The 15,786-nt window shown below is 34.3% G+C and overlaps 2 protein-coding genes and 1 long non-coding RNA gene across 4 annotated transcripts; 1 reads left to right on the plus strand and 2 right to left on the minus strand.

The window, feature by feature from the left end:
• The first annotated feature begins 308 nt into the window (after positions 1 to 308).
• Positions 309 to 3,314, plus strand: LOC143629446 (uncharacterized). Its single transcript, XM_077098716.1, has 9 exons — positions 309 to 578; positions 1,164 to 1,355; positions 1,450 to 1,547; positions 1,835 to 1,889; positions 1,967 to 2,152; positions 2,249 to 2,496; positions 2,575 to 2,665; positions 2,745 to 2,961; positions 3,041 to 3,314. The coding sequence occupies exons 1-9, from the start codon at positions 423 to 425 to the stop codon at positions 3,250 to 3,252; spliced, it is 1,455 nt and encodes a 484-aa protein (XP_076954831.1). The 5' UTR covers positions 309 to 422; the 3' UTR covers positions 3,253 to 3,314.
• Positions 3,315 to 5,808: 2,494 nt separating this feature from the next.
• On the minus strand, positions 5,809 to 8,803 carry LOC143629445 (uncharacterized). Of its 2 annotated transcripts, none has more exons than XR_013152954.1 (3): positions 8,282 to 8,803; positions 7,835 to 7,935; positions 5,809 to 7,728 (listed from the first exon to the last, which is right to left on the minus strand). It is a non-coding gene; the product is annotated as an uncharacterized LOC143629445 (long non-coding RNA). The 2 variants fall into 2 exon arrangements; XR_013152955.1 differs by having other exon boundaries at positions 5,809 to 6,202; positions 6,907 to 7,935.
• Positions 8,804 to 10,352: 1,549 nt separating this feature from the next.
• On the minus strand, positions 10,353 to 14,125 carry LOC143629447 (la-related protein 6C-like). Its single transcript, XM_077098717.1, has 10 exons — positions 12,763 to 14,125; positions 12,546 to 12,627; positions 12,351 to 12,445; positions 12,212 to 12,283; positions 12,061 to 12,140; positions 11,883 to 11,967; positions 11,752 to 11,799; positions 11,595 to 11,663; positions 10,835 to 10,960; positions 10,353 to 10,729 (listed from the first exon to the last, which is right to left on the minus strand). The coding sequence occupies exons 1-10, from the start codon at positions 13,099 to 13,101 to the stop codon at positions 10,514 to 10,516; spliced, it is 1,212 nt and encodes a 403-aa protein (XP_076954832.1). The 5' UTR covers positions 13,102 to 14,125; the 3' UTR covers positions 10,353 to 10,513.
• Between the last annotated feature and the right edge of the window lie 1,661 nt (positions 14,126 to 15,786).

Here is a 15,786-nt window from a genome sequence, read left to right on the forward strand (position 1 = left end):
TAAAATATCTGACAAACGGCTAAAGTTGCTATGAAGGCAGAGACTTACGATAAACTCCCACAACAAATAAAAATGCTCGTGTGAGGATCGGCAATTCGTGATGGAATCAATGACGAGAACCAATTATGCCCCGATTAGTTTTGCAAGAATCGAAACATCATATTGAATCGGAGAAACATAAGTCGTGTTTTCTTGTAAGTTTAATTTAAAAGAACATTTTTGTTACAAGGAAAAGGATTTATCTTGTGGTGCTTATGGAAACCCAAAACGACGTCGTGAGTTGAGTTGATAGACCGACGAGTAGTAAAACTGAAGTCTTGTAGTTGAAGATCCAAAGTGGCTTTCATTTAAGTTACAATAAACACACACGCGATTCACCATCAAAACCCATTGCTTTTGCAGATCCCCAATACCTTGTAAAAATGGAACCAAGCAACGATGACGTCACACAAGCACCGGCGGACCAACCAAAGCAACACACCAACACCGGTGGCGGTGGCGGTGGATGGGGGTGGGGCTTCTCTCCGTTATCTGTTCTCTCCGATCTTCAGAAGGCCGCCGAAGAGATCTCTCGCAATGTAATAATTTATAGCAACTACTCTATTATTATTATTATTATTATTATTAGGTTTACTTCGTTTTGTATTTTGCATTTTCAAATTACAGCTGCTTATCAATAGGAGGTTGACGATCTAGGGTTTCGTTTTGGTTTATTAGTTTATTTGACGTACAAACTGAAATTAGGACTCTATTGGAACAAGGGGATTATTATTATTATTATTAGTGAAGCTGAATTAGTTGGAATCTTATCAATTTGAGAGCTTTGTTGCCAATGATTCGTGGGGAGTAATATTATTAAGCAACACGAAGTCACCAACTACACCGATAATTTTATGGGAGCAAACAGCACACTTTACAATTACCCTATATATACATACTAGAAAAACTATACTAATGCTACACAATTACTTCTCTCAGTTATAATCTGATACTAACATTAATTCTTCTAATTAAATCAAACTAGATGTCTGTAAATATTTAAATACTAGTTAGTTTATTTTAATTCGTTTCTAGATTAACTTTTAACAGATTCTTGAGTTGAGACTGTCATTGATGATTTTAGAAATGAAATTGTGCATCTGTGTTAATTGTTGTGTCTACAGGCTGCTGAGGTTGCTAAGACAGCTGCAAATAGTCTCTCTGACTTGCAGAAGGAGCTTGAAGCCTCTAAGGAGGATTCACCAGAAGCAGCTTCTTCTGATAAAGACGAGGAAACTGAAGATGAAGATGATAAGAAGCGCAAGGCTGCTCTGGAAAAACTCGAGAAAGCCAGTGAGGACACAATCCTTGGCCAGGCAAGTTCTAATGTTCTATATCATCATTTATTAAATTTAAATATGGTCTTTTATATGCATTTAATTGTAAAAGTAACAAGTTTTTTTTGTACAGGGTATAAAGGCTATTGACACTTCTGTTGAGAATTTTGCTTCTGGAGCTTGGCAGGCTTTAGGTAATGCGTGGAAAGGCGGTTCTGATTTTGTTCAAAAGTAAGTCAATACTCAATATATTGCTATTATGGACGATGGTTCTTGATCATGACTTTGTACATATGCTGTTGTTGGTTATCATTGGACAACTTTATTATTGTTGTTGTTATGATATTAGGGTTATCTTCGTATTAGGATTCGTAGTATATCAGTATCAGTTAAATAACATCAATTGTATCAGTCTACGTTTTTTTGGGGTTAATCACTCATAAGAAAGTATTAAAAGTATCTTCATCAACGGTGGTAATTTCATATTTCAATCCATTTACTCATATTCGTTTCTTCAGGCTAGAGAATTCTATACAACAAGGTGGTTTACCTGCAGCAGGTTCTGTTTTAGAGGTTAGCACAAACCATTGTTTGTATCTCTTCAAAATAAATATATATTCCATAATTACATTAATTGATTGATTCAATAGACTGGAAGAGCTTTTACTGCTAAGGGCATCGAAGTGCTTGAGTATGTTGGAAAAGAAACGGTGGATCTTTTAATCACAGAATCTGGCATGGAAGTGGACAAAAATGGTGTTGAAACTGGACATGAGACAGAAGAGGTCACTTTTGACAGATGCTTTTACATCTATGGAGGTCCAGAGCAGTTGGAGGTATATATATTTTTTATCAAACTTGTTCATGTTAAAACAGCTTATTATTTTCTCAAAGTTCAAAACCGAAGCATGTGTTATAATATTGACTTGTAGGAACTCGAAGCGTTATCAAACCATTATGCACTGCTATTTAATAGAAGAAAAGCAAAGCTGTCAACAGAAGAAAAATCTACATATGATGTAAAGCTTAAAGAGGTCCAACAAATGCTGATGATGGACACTGTAACTGATGGAAACAAACAAGAATCAGAAAAGGGAAAGAACGTTAATGATAGCACTCATTATGAGATCAAGAGTTTTCACAGTTCAAGTGTGAGCAAAGCTGCAGAAATGGCTGCAGGGTAATACCGTCTTTTCATCTTCTTTTGTCATGTTAAAAAGTAATAGTATATCACAATGGTTTAAATGATATTTTGCAGCTTTGCGAATGCCTTAGCGGGACTGTCTCCAAGTGATATTGTTCAAAGAACTAGTGGTAGACTAGATTCTCTTCACTCTGAGGGCATTCATGTAAATTTTACTTCAAAGAGTCACACTATTTTACATCATGGAGTCATGAAAAGTAATTATTTTTATTATCTGTGTGCAGAGACTTTCAGAAATGTGTTGCATTGCAGTTTCTCAACTTCTGAGCCTCGGGAAATCAGTTATACACAATGCAAACAAAGCCCAAAGTGCTGATGGTGATGAGGATATTGCAAATATTGAATGGCCTGAGGATTCTGTTGAAAAAGCTAAAACAATGAGGTTGAAAACACAATCGATGACCGGATATCTCGAGGCAGTTGCCATCAGTTTTGTGACAGGTGTAAATATTTTTCTTTCTTTTTTTCTCTATTATTATTGCAAGATATTAATAATTCTAGTTTTAATCGACTATAACAGGCATATCAGATGTAGCTGAAGCTTATGCAGCAGCAATCAAATCTGCTACTGCTGATTCCTCTGAAGTTGTATCTGAAAAGTCAATTCAAGATAAAGTCAACTCATATTCTGAGGATCTACATGCTAATCGGACGACTGCTGTGGGTAAAATCCAAGACGGCTTGCATTTCTTGGCGTATGTCATTCTAACTACTTCAATGCCTGCTGTTTAGGTTATTTAAAATTTCTTGTGCTGTACATAGTTTATGATTTTAGTTGGGATTGCAAATCTGATTTTTACACATGAAACTGTACTGCCTTTAAAAGACGATACCTTTTAAAATCGTACTTCCAGTTTGATTTGTAAGCTGTATACACTTTTCTGAATGTTGAACCATTTGTTACTAGTTGCTTACGCCTTACAGTGCTTTTGTGTGTGTGTGCGCGCGCTCGCGTGTTTGTATGTTTAAATGCTTTGTTGTTTGTCTTGTGATGTTGTCACCTAAAAATGGGTTGGGTTGGGTTGGGTTGGGTTGCTTTAGACATTATTATTATCCTTTCTGTTTTTACAGATAACGAATGTAAGTTTTGTAATTCGTAAGGGTCTGGATATCTCTGTGAATCGTGATGAGATCGACTTCAATATTAAAATATTTTCATGGTACTCTCGAAACTTGAATCGGATAGAAAACATATGCAAAGAGAAACAAAAACGGATATGCAGCTTCTGTTCTGAAAAAATGTACTAGCCATGGACCAAAGACTCTTTTTTATAGGCGGGGATACCTTTTATAGATGCGGTAACACAAAGAAAGATATCAAACTATTTTAGATAAGAAACTAAAGTTTTGAAAAATAAATTTTGAAATGAAATGATAAGTAGTTACACAATCTTATCTTTATTGGTAAGATATCTCACATAGCAGGTACCTAATATCAAACTATTTTAGATATTTTAGATGAGCATTACTTAACGATAATGATTATCGGTTATTAAAGATGAATGTTTTCTTCAATTACGTCTCTAATAAGCTAATGAGAAGTTGACAGCGACTTAGTAAAACCGTATGTATCTGAAAATCTATAGAAACGAGTTGCATCCAAAGATTTCCTAACTAGAAATTAAAAATTCTGAAATTCCTAACTAGTATGTAATGTTTTTTTTCCTATTGAACTTAAGTTTTGAAATTTTAATAATTTTTGGTATAATAAATATCTCACTAATAGTTTTATCACAAAATCAATGATGTTTATAGCGAAAAATAAAATTAGCAAGTATTGATTGGGACACCTAATTAATATGATTCTCTTTTGACATTACTTGTTTATTAAAAACATAATGAGGGGAATATCTGGATGTTCTTTGTCTGAATTCCGCAATTATCATAAGATTTCGTTTCTGAATGTCCCACGTTTTGCCCATGAACTGATTACTATGGGTGTTGATTTATGTGTGTGTATTTTAATATATATATATATATATACTAGTTTGATCCTCCCGTGTTACGGGAGTTTATTTAAAGTTTTGTTTTTAATCGTTTTGCTATCTTATGATGATCTATTTTATTTTTTAACGTAGTTATGTTTTAATTTAATACATATATATTAGTTTGTTATTATATTTTTTAATGTGTGGGTTTATCAGTTGAGATGTTTAGGTTTTTTAGATTTTTAATGAACACGAGCGTGTTGATTTTTTAAATATACAAACATGAACACAAATATTTGTCTGATGAAAGAAGGGGCGTTGATGTAGTTGACAATGATGGGTAGTATCGGAAGTTAACCGACGATGGAGATGATAGATCAGCAACGGAGAACATGTATAAAACATATAAATTAAATTAGGGTTTGATGATAAAAGTGTTTGTCAATAAATTAGATCTTATAACCCATTTGAGGGTTATTAGAGTTTGGTAAGACCTATAACCCGTGAAAATTATTCTTTGATGATTAAGGGGTTATTTTACAAATAAATGAGATGTTATAACCCGTTTAAGGGTTATTCGGGTTTGGTGAGACTCATAACCCGTGAAATTATTGTTTGATTATGAAATAGTTTTATAAATTAATGAGATGTTATAACCCATTTAAAAACTATCCGGGTTTGGTGAGACCCATACCCGCGAATTCGGGTAAAATGCATGAGAGGCCTCCATTTATAAAATCCAATAGACTAATAAACATTTAAACCAAACCCGACAAGTGTTAAGTCCAATAGTTTTTATATACGTCTTTGAATCTCGTGTATTACAAGGATTGCATACATGTAATGTTTTTATTTATACGTAGCAATGAAAAGCCTGTCTTAAAAAACTCATTTAGGCGTATTTTACATGGGTGAATAAACACGTGTGCATTTGGTTAATGACATAATATAACTAGGTTATAACCCGTGTATTACACGAGGCTGGGTACCACATATTTCAAAATTAAGAATGATAAGGTGAAGCATGACATACTATTAAACATGAATTATTCATAATTTGTTGAAGCATTATTAGAAAAATAAAACAATCAAACGATGTTAAGGAGCAAGTTTCAACAAAGCGTTTTCCACTCGGCAACAAATGATTTGCAGTGTCATTAATATAAAAAATTAAACTTAAGATGGGATTAGGATTTGGAAGGACTGCGACAAACTGGTTTGAAACAATAATAGACTTGGACGAAAACCAATTTTGACTTTTGTTAACCTAATCATGAACCTATTTTAAAAACAAAAGAAAACGATTTTGTACACCTCTATTTGTATCTGCCCAGCCAGAGGGTGTAACAACCTCGTCTCAATTTAACACCTAGGTGCTTCGGGGTCTTGACTTTGAACACGTAGATTGAATATGAATATATAATGATCAACATTAAATTTATTCAATAACACTACTAAGAGTTTAACATACAATAAGATCACCGAAACTTTAATCTTATAAGAGATTAAAAAAAACTTGCGGTTAGAATTTATAAGCCAAAAGTCTATGATATCTCATCATGCTCTCCGCTAACAAAATCATAACATTATCAACTGACGGGCTGATCGTGATTTCCATACCCGTTACCCGATGCAGCTCCACCATCGTACATGTCTGATTCTTGATTCTGTCCCGTTCCATACCCGGGCCCGTATTCGTTTCCGCCACCACCATACCCTTGCTTTACCTCATAGTTTCTGTTAGAATCCATATGCTGTAAAAACAACTTCAAAAATCACAAATCAAGATTGCCAATCATAAAATAAAAACGTTTGGGGCACAACCAGTTAAACCATTTAAGATCCATTTAGCACGTTTACAAACTACAACCTGTTTAATTAAATGGGCTTCACGGGTCATGTTATGTGTTAGGGTTAAGGTTGATTACTTGATATACACAATCGTATATAAACCGTGTTATGGGTTCATTAACTCAAGTCTACACGATTATACCACCCCTAAGTGAACTCTATGCAATGGTTATGTGAAAACAAAAAACTACTAACATGTTTTGTATTTAGAAATAGTTAATAATCATCGAACAATAAATCTCAGGTTGGCCATTTTTAAAGATCAACAAAGAACTATTCATAAGTTCATGTTCATTTATTTAACCAATTGAAAAAACATCGTTTATGTTGGCTTATTACATAAATGAACTTTTAGCTGAAACAACTAATTAATAATTTGTTCGTTTACAACACTACAAATATTAAATGAAAATAAAGATAAAAGTACTTATTCTTCGGGTTTCGAGTTTATTCCTGTCCTAACACTTCAAACTACCACCACCACCATCGGATGGCGGAGCTGGTTGCTGAGCTACAAGGGTCTTGACGACCATCCTTTTGCTCCATTAAAGCTCTTGAAACCGAAGAACCCGTAACATGGAATTATAATTAAGTTCGTGGAGTATACCTGAATTCTAAGTAATATGTTGTTGCTATACACAAAGAGGAATTGATGAAGGGGTAGAATTGTAACTTGATTCCGAATTGACCCAATTCCTAAAATGCCCCTATGCAAAAATTTGACCCGTATCAAAATCTTTAAACACTAAAAGCTTCTTTTTGATCTGTACCCCGTAATATCACTCAGTCCGTTTCACTATGGAATTATACATATACCGAAAAACTATAATTCGAGAAAATTATGCATATTGCAACAAATCTGACCTGTTTGCACATTAAAAATTAAATTGCAAACTGTTTAATTGCTTCAGGATTGTGTAAAGATTGCAATTGGTTAAAGTATTTTATAACTAAAGAGTCATACCAGTTTATTGCAACCAAAACCTTCTAATACTCAATGAATGGTTAAACAGTTTCAAGTTGTAAGAAAAAAGTAAACAAATATTCATTATTTTGGTTCTTGTATTTTAGAATTAAATAAAGATTCATTATTACCTCTTAAATTAAGTTTTGACACTTAGTGAAGATTCATTGTGGGTAAAATATGATGGAGGGTACTAACCTTCTGCTTGAAGACTAAAGTTGACGTTATGGCGATTATGTCACTGGGTACGTGTCGTCTCCGATGAGATGTGATTTTCCTGGCCATAATGTAATGTGATTATGTGAACTGAGTTGTGCTGGCAATTAAAGGAGGCATTAGTAATAGAAATAGTGATTTGATGTTGTTTAATGTTAAAGGAATTATGACACGGTGTCCTTTATATTAATGTCCTTTATCTGGACCATTCTTGATATTTTGTCTGACTAAGTGTGATTGGCCTTGGATCTGCACCATAAAATGTCTGACTTATGATAGTCCATCTGAACCAAAGATGTCACAATTAAATATTTTAACTGAAAAAATAAAAATAAGTTAACATAAAATGTCTTACTTGTTGGTTTAAATTTGAGTAAACCTTTTAACTTCAATCTCAACTGATTGAGCTCAATCATTTTTGCAGGTACCAAATTGTGCAATTTTGATGCACTTCTTCTACACACATATAGAGAGGCTTTTGTATTATGAAATATAATGTGTTTGTAAGTTAAAATGTAATCCATTTATAAATTATCAATGTAGATACAAAAACAATTACAAGTTGCTATTGAGTAAATTGTTTAGATATATTTTGATATACTGAATTGCAATATAATAAGCAATTGAATGAATCAGAAAACATCATATAAACAAACCATTGAATCGGGACAAAAAAACTACAAATATATGTTTAGTCTTTCAACAGCTATAAATAATTGGCCTTTAAATAAGCATATCCATGAATGCATTTCAAATACAGTAACAAAATTTATTAAGGAAGAATTAGGGTAAAATGAATTACCTTTAAGAATTGAGTCATTTAGGACTTAGGATAAACTATTTGTGTAGCTATAATCCGCCATATTATACTTGGCACCTTGCAGCAGACCTCCCAGCCATATTAATTCCATTAAAAAAACCATCGCCCCTTCATCAATCCGTTTCCACCCGCACTGATGAAGAACACTATGAACCTTAATTTTTGCATACACAGATAATACCTAAAATTAAGATCCTAATAAATCGACCATAGCCTAATCAATGTCAGATTCATGAAAACAAAAACCATAAAGAGTTCCATATACAAACCTTAACTATGCACACATTTGGCTGGAGTCGGGTGGCCCTAGATTTTGATCATAGAAGATTAAATTGAAACCTTGAGGAAGTCACGAGAGGGAGATGATGATTGATCAGGGACGAATTTGCGAAGACGTGGGAGTTAAGAGGGTTACGTGAAACCCTAATAAGAAACCGTCCAATGTGGTGGTGAAGCCAGATGTCACCAAAACAGGGCAGTGAAAAATAAAAAGGTTTTTTTTTTTTTGAACGGCCAAGTAACGCCGGGTACCCCGTACGCGGCCCCCATTGGCTAAAGGTAGCCCGAGCCGGCCACTACTCCGGACGGACGGAGCCCCTAGCGGTCCACCTGTTGAGGGATTCACCGGATAAAACCCGACCCCCACGCCCGCCAAACGGCACGACAGCGAGGAGCCGGTAAAACCGGGTGAGATCAGGACTCGAACCCTGGAAAGCCATGGTCATCCTCATATCTCCCATATAAGTTGGTGGTAGTGAGGTTTGATCCCCTACCTCTCACTTGTAAAGTAAGGGCTCTACCATTGAGCCACAACCAACTTATAAAAAAATTGGGTTGGGTGTGAATGACACCTATCTAACAAAAACTTGTTTTATTATAATAGTAGATAATAACCATCTATAATCAAATAATATATACCCATGACTAAATTTATATTTAATATTTAAAAATAAATTCTTTCCATGAATAAATTTATATTAAATATTTAAAAATAAATATTTTAATATCTTATTATTTATTTATTTTTCCTATTTAACATTCAAAACCACCTTACCACTCTACCAAAGTGAGAATAACAATATCATATTATTTAATAAGTGAGGGAGGTAATAAAACACAACCGAGAAGACCTAGAATTGTGTCATGTGTCATCAGAGATTTTTATTTACATATAGATAAGATATGTGTAAAAAATATGCATTTTTTTTTAAATAAACGAGTTAGCTTGACTTTTTTACGAGCCGAGCTCACATTAGAGTTCGGCATTTCAGCTCGGCTTGTTTACAATTTTAATTGTAAATACAATAATAATTTAATATTTTTTTTGTAATCACTTTTTTTTAAACACATGAATGAGAGGAATATCTAATATCTTGATATTTGTCCTTTTCTCACAATTATTATACGATTACGTTTTTGAATGTCCCACGTCTATCCATTAACTGATTAATATGTATGTTCATTTATGATCTAGATATATGTACATCCATATGACTATATGCATTATGCATATACCCCTTCATGAGTTCCAAAAGCCATATAAACTATACCCTTATAGTTGATCATTGTTAAGTCACACACACACACATTCACAGCTATATTTTGTGAAAGATATTATTGGATGCTGATGATATAAGAAAAGATTGCGTCGGTATGCTTCAGAAAGTGGAAATATGCTTGCAGTTAATGAGGTTTGCGTACGAGTTTGTAACTGTGTTTGTCACAGAAGCAATGGATTACGCTCTTCGACAAGCCAACCAATCAGGAACAATATTATACTCTTCTAATCCTTATCCCAACTATTATTGGAGCATTTACTTCAGTTCTCATTATCATGCATTTAAATTTCAATACAGTTAGTAGTATTATTGAGATTCCATTTGTATTTTAATTTTTTGCATTGTGCATAATGTTGAGATAATGAATAACATACATGTTTGTCACTTCTACAAGTTCTTCTTCCACACGTGTTTTATAATGTGTCGAGTGGATCAAGTTCGTTTTGCGTCAAAAGCTTGTCAATTTTTGCTTCCATTAATCTAAATGGTTAACAATATTTAGGTTGGTGCACATGTGTGTGCTGCAGGATCTTTATAAAGACACGTTCTCAACATAACATTATTCACTGAGTTGAATTTTATGAACCCATGTTGGCAAAAGAACCTTCATGTTAAATTATTACAACAGAAAATAAAGTATACTAGACCTAAAACATTAGGGTATACCTGTAAGAATAGGCTTCCCTCTTCCCATTGTAAAACCCCTTGTCCCATCTGGCATTCTCGGGCCTTTTGGGCTTTGTCTCGTTGGTGATGCATCCAAATGGGCCGAGCTGCTCGGTGAAAGGAGCCCACAAGTGATGTGGGTTGGGGTGCGTGACTTCGATTTACCGCTACCGCGGGCCCATCCTTTCTTTGAATTTTCCTGAATCTGCAATATTTCGTAACTAGAGTCAGTTTTCTGCAAAAAAAAAAAACAAAAAGAAAAAAAAACAAAAACTTTTAGCATTTGAGATGTGGGATATTACGGGCTCACATTATTGTCAGTGGCTGGTTCTGAAGTTGCACTATTGGGCTGAGAAGACTCTTCCCAGTCAAAGTCGTCATCCTCGTCAAGAAGCCCATCAAAGTCCGACTTCCTTGTCTTTAGAACTGATTTTGGCTGGATATGTGAATTACAAAAGTTGTATAATCGTTTAAAAGAGCCGAGTATAATAATTCATGGAGATGACAGACTCAACGATTTGGGTTGAAACGGGCCCTTTTCAGTACAGATGGGTTGGCCCTTTTGCCCTTTTTATTGATAATTAATGCGTTAATTGTGATCTGTCGGAAAAGCTCGAGACTTGCTTGAAAAAAGCTCGCTCGATATCGGCTGATTTGTAACTGAGTTGAGCCCAAGTCAAGGTTAGCTGGCTCGTTGATTCGTTTAAAAAGGAATTTTTTACTATACATAAACCGTAACCCAAATTCAAATATACATTATACTTTTTATATACATCATCTGCATGTTAAAGATATTATTTTTTGTTTTTATATATATGAATGTGTAAAAAATATAAAACTTAATATTCTGAACATTAAACAAGCAGTCTTGAGCATTTACAAGCCGGACCTGGCTCAGCCTGGCCCGGATCGGCTTATTCACAACACTAATTGTGAATACAATAATATTTAATATTTTAATAAAAAAAGAGATTATACTCTTATATGCATTAAATATATACTTTGTGCGAACCCATTTGACCCGTTAAGTTTTTTTTATTGATTCCATTTGAAGTAAAAAAGTTACATACTGAACGACGAATCAGCAACCTAACACGAAAACCTTTTCTCCAGTTTCTTTCATCGTTTAGCTTCTCAACCTTCATGATGCCATCAAAATATTCAAGAAAATGGATGAAACATAACCGAAACTTCAATTCAGAGAATTCAAAAACCACAAAATCATACCGTTTTCTCTGCTATTTCAGCAGTTTCATACTCCACGAGAGCATGTAGCTACATAACAAAACCATAAAACCATGAAACAAAAATTGAACAACATAACTCACAAACTGAAGAACAAAACATCAACTACATACCTTATTACTAAAAACATAACCCCCTTTCGCATGCGATGAATTCGGTTCTTGGGGTTGTGGATGACATATACGAATGGCTTTAACACTGGCCAATATGAGGGTAACGAAACTTTACAAAGTCAACCACTGCTTGAATCGTTTCAAGATGCCAAAAAATGTAAAAAGTTTGAAACTTTACCATCCAACCACACTAAATATCTTCTCAAGATTTTGATGAGAGTGATCTTCTGGAAGATTCTCACCAACAACAGTGCGGGACTGCGTTAACAATTAAACCAAACAAATTACATTTATGAAAACTAATAAACATCCAAAAAGCATTTAACTACCTGCAATTCTTCTTTATCTTTATCTGTGAACGGGTGTTTACGCCTAACCTTTTTCCCATCATTGCTTACAACCTACATATGATCAAAATTATAAACCGTAAAAATAAGTTCTTGGAAACCTGGCGGGTCAAAAACTAACCAATTTTGAAGAGGAACGAAGCGCTTGAGCGAGCAGATTATTATTAGTGATGCAGGCTTTGATTTTCTTCATGGATGCAATAACAGATATAGAAACTGTAACATTATGAGATTTCATATCGAAATTATTATTATAAAAATAAAAAACACATTGATGACGCAAACTGTAAAACTCTAACGTGAGACGATTTATTACCATAGCCTTCTGGATCCTTGCTGCTGTGTTTCACCAACGACTCATTCGCAAGCAGGCTCAGCCCACTGAACTGATATTCCACCTATCGGTTACAAACGAAAACCATATTACATAATAAAAAAATTAAAAAACTTACATTATTTTTATAAAAAAGGAAACTTTCAATCACAATATCAGATAAATCAAACTCACTCAAACAAAAACAAGCAAAAGGGACCTGTTTGATGATTTTCTGCTGAAGATCTTGAGTCAGGACATTCTTCGAACAGTTGGTGTGCAAAAATCCCGGGTTCGTAAAAACGTGCATTTGCTGATCTTGATCACCAACACCAGCATAAATCCAATCACCTGATCCACTCCCATCATTCCCACCCATACCCATATAACCAAAATACGGGTAAAAATAACCCGAAACCGGCGATTGGGGACTACGCGAACTGGGCACAAATTCGGGCGCTTGCGCGTTGAATTTGAAAGACGTAGGGGTCGAAACTTCCCTCTTTTCATCCCTCTTTGTTGCCTCCTGTAATTGTTGTTCTGGGTGTGCCTGTGCCATTGTTGGTTTGTTTTTTTAATGATTTTTTAAGGGTTTTGTTTTGTTTTTGTTTTTCAGAAGTGAAAAACTAATCTAATGAATGATGAATAAGTGGGTGTTATGAAATTATGAATCTTTGATTGGTTGTTTGTTGGAAGCAAGAAACAAGAAAATGTTTTGCAGTGTGAAATTGTGTTGGCGCGAAGAAGTTGGCTTGGATTTCGGGTAACTGTAATTTGATATTGGATCCACTTTTGGCGCCTAAAATGAGAGTCTTGTGGTATACATGAAAAGAATTTGTTTGCAAAAGATTTACCACCCATTTCTTTGAATTTTATATTTGAAATTAAATATGTCGTGTTTGGATTAACTGAAATAAAAAAGTTAACTCGTTTAAGTTAAGATTACATGAAGTTTAATAAGAAATTATTTTGTGTTCGACTTATGTTTATTATGTCGCTTAATTTATTTAACTTTATTAGAACATTCACAATAAGGTGTTTTTAGAGGTTTTTTTTTTTTTTTGTGTTTTTCCAACTGATGATTTCTCTTTATTGTGAGAGTGATTTTTATAGTAAGTTTTTTTCACAAAAACTAGAAAAAATGAGATAAAGGTGGGGTCTTTTGTAGGTGGTGGGGGTCGGTTGAGGGTTTTGGGTGTAAAAGGTGATGGTGATGTGACAATGTTTTTGGTTGTTTTTATAGATATGTATCGGGTGAGTTTTGAGTGTTTTTAAAAAATGAATTTTTTATGATGTGACGGCTGACTATGCGTGTTTTTTTATATGTTTTTATACCTTCTTGTTATGGATGCTCTTATAACGTGTGGTGTGGGTTACATGTTTTTAAGCGTGTATTGGTTAGTTAGGAAGTCTGAGATAGAATATTCGGTGAGTACATTTCTCATAATTGTTTGTTTCTGAATTTGAAATAGGATATTATATGAATGTGCTTTAGGTCTATCTTTAGGTTCATGTTAACATCGAGTATGGTTCATTTCCATGAGATTTAGATTGGTTACCAGGAATATGTTAAACTCAAGCCATCGCTAAAGGTTTCTAATTAGCCACATATATATAGCTAGCTATGTTTGAAAATAATTGACTTGGAAGTTGGAACTAACTTGTAAAATTTGACTTGTTTTAGCGTGTACGGTGTATCTTAAGAAATATAATATCCCCATTTCAAAGTTAACAAGGAACTTTGATAGGTTTGTGGTACTCTTGGCAATGTGTATTGTTTGGCGTGACAAATCTTGATAAATCTGGGTTGTACTTTTGGTTTCATGGGACCTTAAGGCTTTCGCTATATAAGAAATAAAGAACCGTGTTTTGTGAAAATTAATCCGATCATCTTGCCCTGATTTTGAGGTGTGCCAAAAGTAACCATGTGATAGTGGCGGTGACGATGTTACGATGGTAGTGATGGTGGCGAGGATGTGAATCCTTCAATCATGTGGTTAAATTTTCACCAGATAGTATAACGACGATGTGATGATAGTGAAGATGCTGAAAAGAATTTAAGTTGGTTGATTATGTTTCATATTTTTTTCAACTATCTTACCAAACATGTTATCTATTGAATCCAAAAATCTATTGATATTCAAATTATGATTTACAATTTTTTTTTTGAAACATAAACTTTCATATATTAAACACATGAAGCAACTTTGCACGAACCATTTTTGCCAATACAAAACCATTATTTTTCATTGCTTCAGAGTATTCAGATTGAGTATCTTTTCTCAAACTTGTACTAATTCTCTCCACGTCGTTTAACACAGGGATTGATTTGTTGCTTTTGCTGGTATTTAGATTTGAATAAGCTTGGGCACGTATTTGTTTTTCATAAAATCTTATTCTGTCATGAATCCGATCTGATAGGTCTGCTGCTTCATACACAGATGGGTGTAAAACTACATGATATGTATGTTTTCGAACAATATTTGTAAGAGAAGGGGTTGCAAAAGAAATGCATTTGCAGTGTCCAGCTTGTTGAAGCCTACAGTCTTCCTGTCCATTCTAGTCAACTGCTTCTTTTCAAGATTCTCAATACTTTCCAGCAGCCTTTGTAGCTCGGGTTTTTCTTCCTGCAGCAATAAATTTTATACAAACTCTCTAAAATCAGTAACGGTTTTCAAAATTACAAAATTGTAAGATCAAGAAGTCAACAGGGAATGGAGCCCCTGTTATGCACAGAAAGTACTACTATCTAATCTCTACTAAACAAAAAAGACTATACTCACTAGGAGGCGAGGCTAATCACTTAATATCCATATAAGGGGGTTTCCACTTTCCAATGTATGTGCTGTAAAAAGAGCATCTTTTTACACCATTTCACTCCAATGTAAAAAGAGCATCAAATAGTTACACAACTTTTTAACATTAGCTAATTTATGTAAACATCAAATAATTTAGTGCAAAGAGAAAACCAGTTTTTATAGAAACTGCAAGAACCACATAAGCACTTGCACATGCACGTGCTTATGCATTGGTTTTGTATTAAACACGCCCCTATAAGTACACACACACATAATGTGTGTGTGCGTGTGTACAGACCTGTAGTTTTTCAAGTATCCGCTGCTCCCTGAGTGTATAAGAGCTGCGCCTTCGGGGTGCCGGTGAACCAGATGGAGATATCTCTAAGGAAACAGGATTCAGTGAGGGCTTTACAGTTACAATTTGAGGTTCTGCATCAGGAACCACA

Source organism: Bidens hawaiensis, unplaced genomic scaffold (genome assembly GCF_021521415.1).
Source record: "Bidens hawaiensis isolate Kalapana, Puna unplaced genomic scaffold, B.hawaiensis_p1.1 tig00005195_1, whole genome shotgun sequence".
NCBI classification, from domain to species: Eukaryota; Viridiplantae; Streptophyta; class Magnoliopsida; order Asterales; family Asteraceae; genus Bidens; species Bidens hawaiensis.

What these genes read in the sequence shown, in the direction of transcription:
- LOC143629447 (XM_077098717.1), bottom strand. Translation starts at nt 13,101, where the DNA reads ATGGCACAGGCACACCCAGAACAACAATTACAGGAGGCAACAAAGAGG. An exon ending in GTTATGTTTTTAGTAATAAG is followed by an intron (nt 11,800 to 11,882) that starts GTATGTAGTTGA and finishes TTTGTTATGTAG; the next exon opens with CTACATGCTCTCGTGGAGTA. An exon ending in AACCAGCCACTGACAATAAT is followed by an intron (nt 10,730 to 10,834) that starts GTGAGCCCGTAA and finishes GAAATATTGCAG; the next exon opens with ATTCAGGAAAATTCAAAGAA.
- LOC143629446 (XM_077098716.1), top strand. Translation starts at nt 423, where the DNA reads ATGGAACCAAGCAACGATGACGTCACACAAGCACCGGCGGACCAACCA. An exon ending in AGGACACAATCCTTGGCCAG is followed by an intron (nt 1,356 to 1,449) that starts GCAAGTTCTAAT and finishes TTTTTTGTACAG; the next exon opens with GGTATAAAGGCTATTGACAC. An exon ending in TTCACTCTGAGGGCATTCAT is followed by an intron (nt 2,666 to 2,744) that starts GTAAATTTTACT and finishes ATCTGTGTGCAG; the next exon opens with AGACTTTCAGAAATGTGTTG.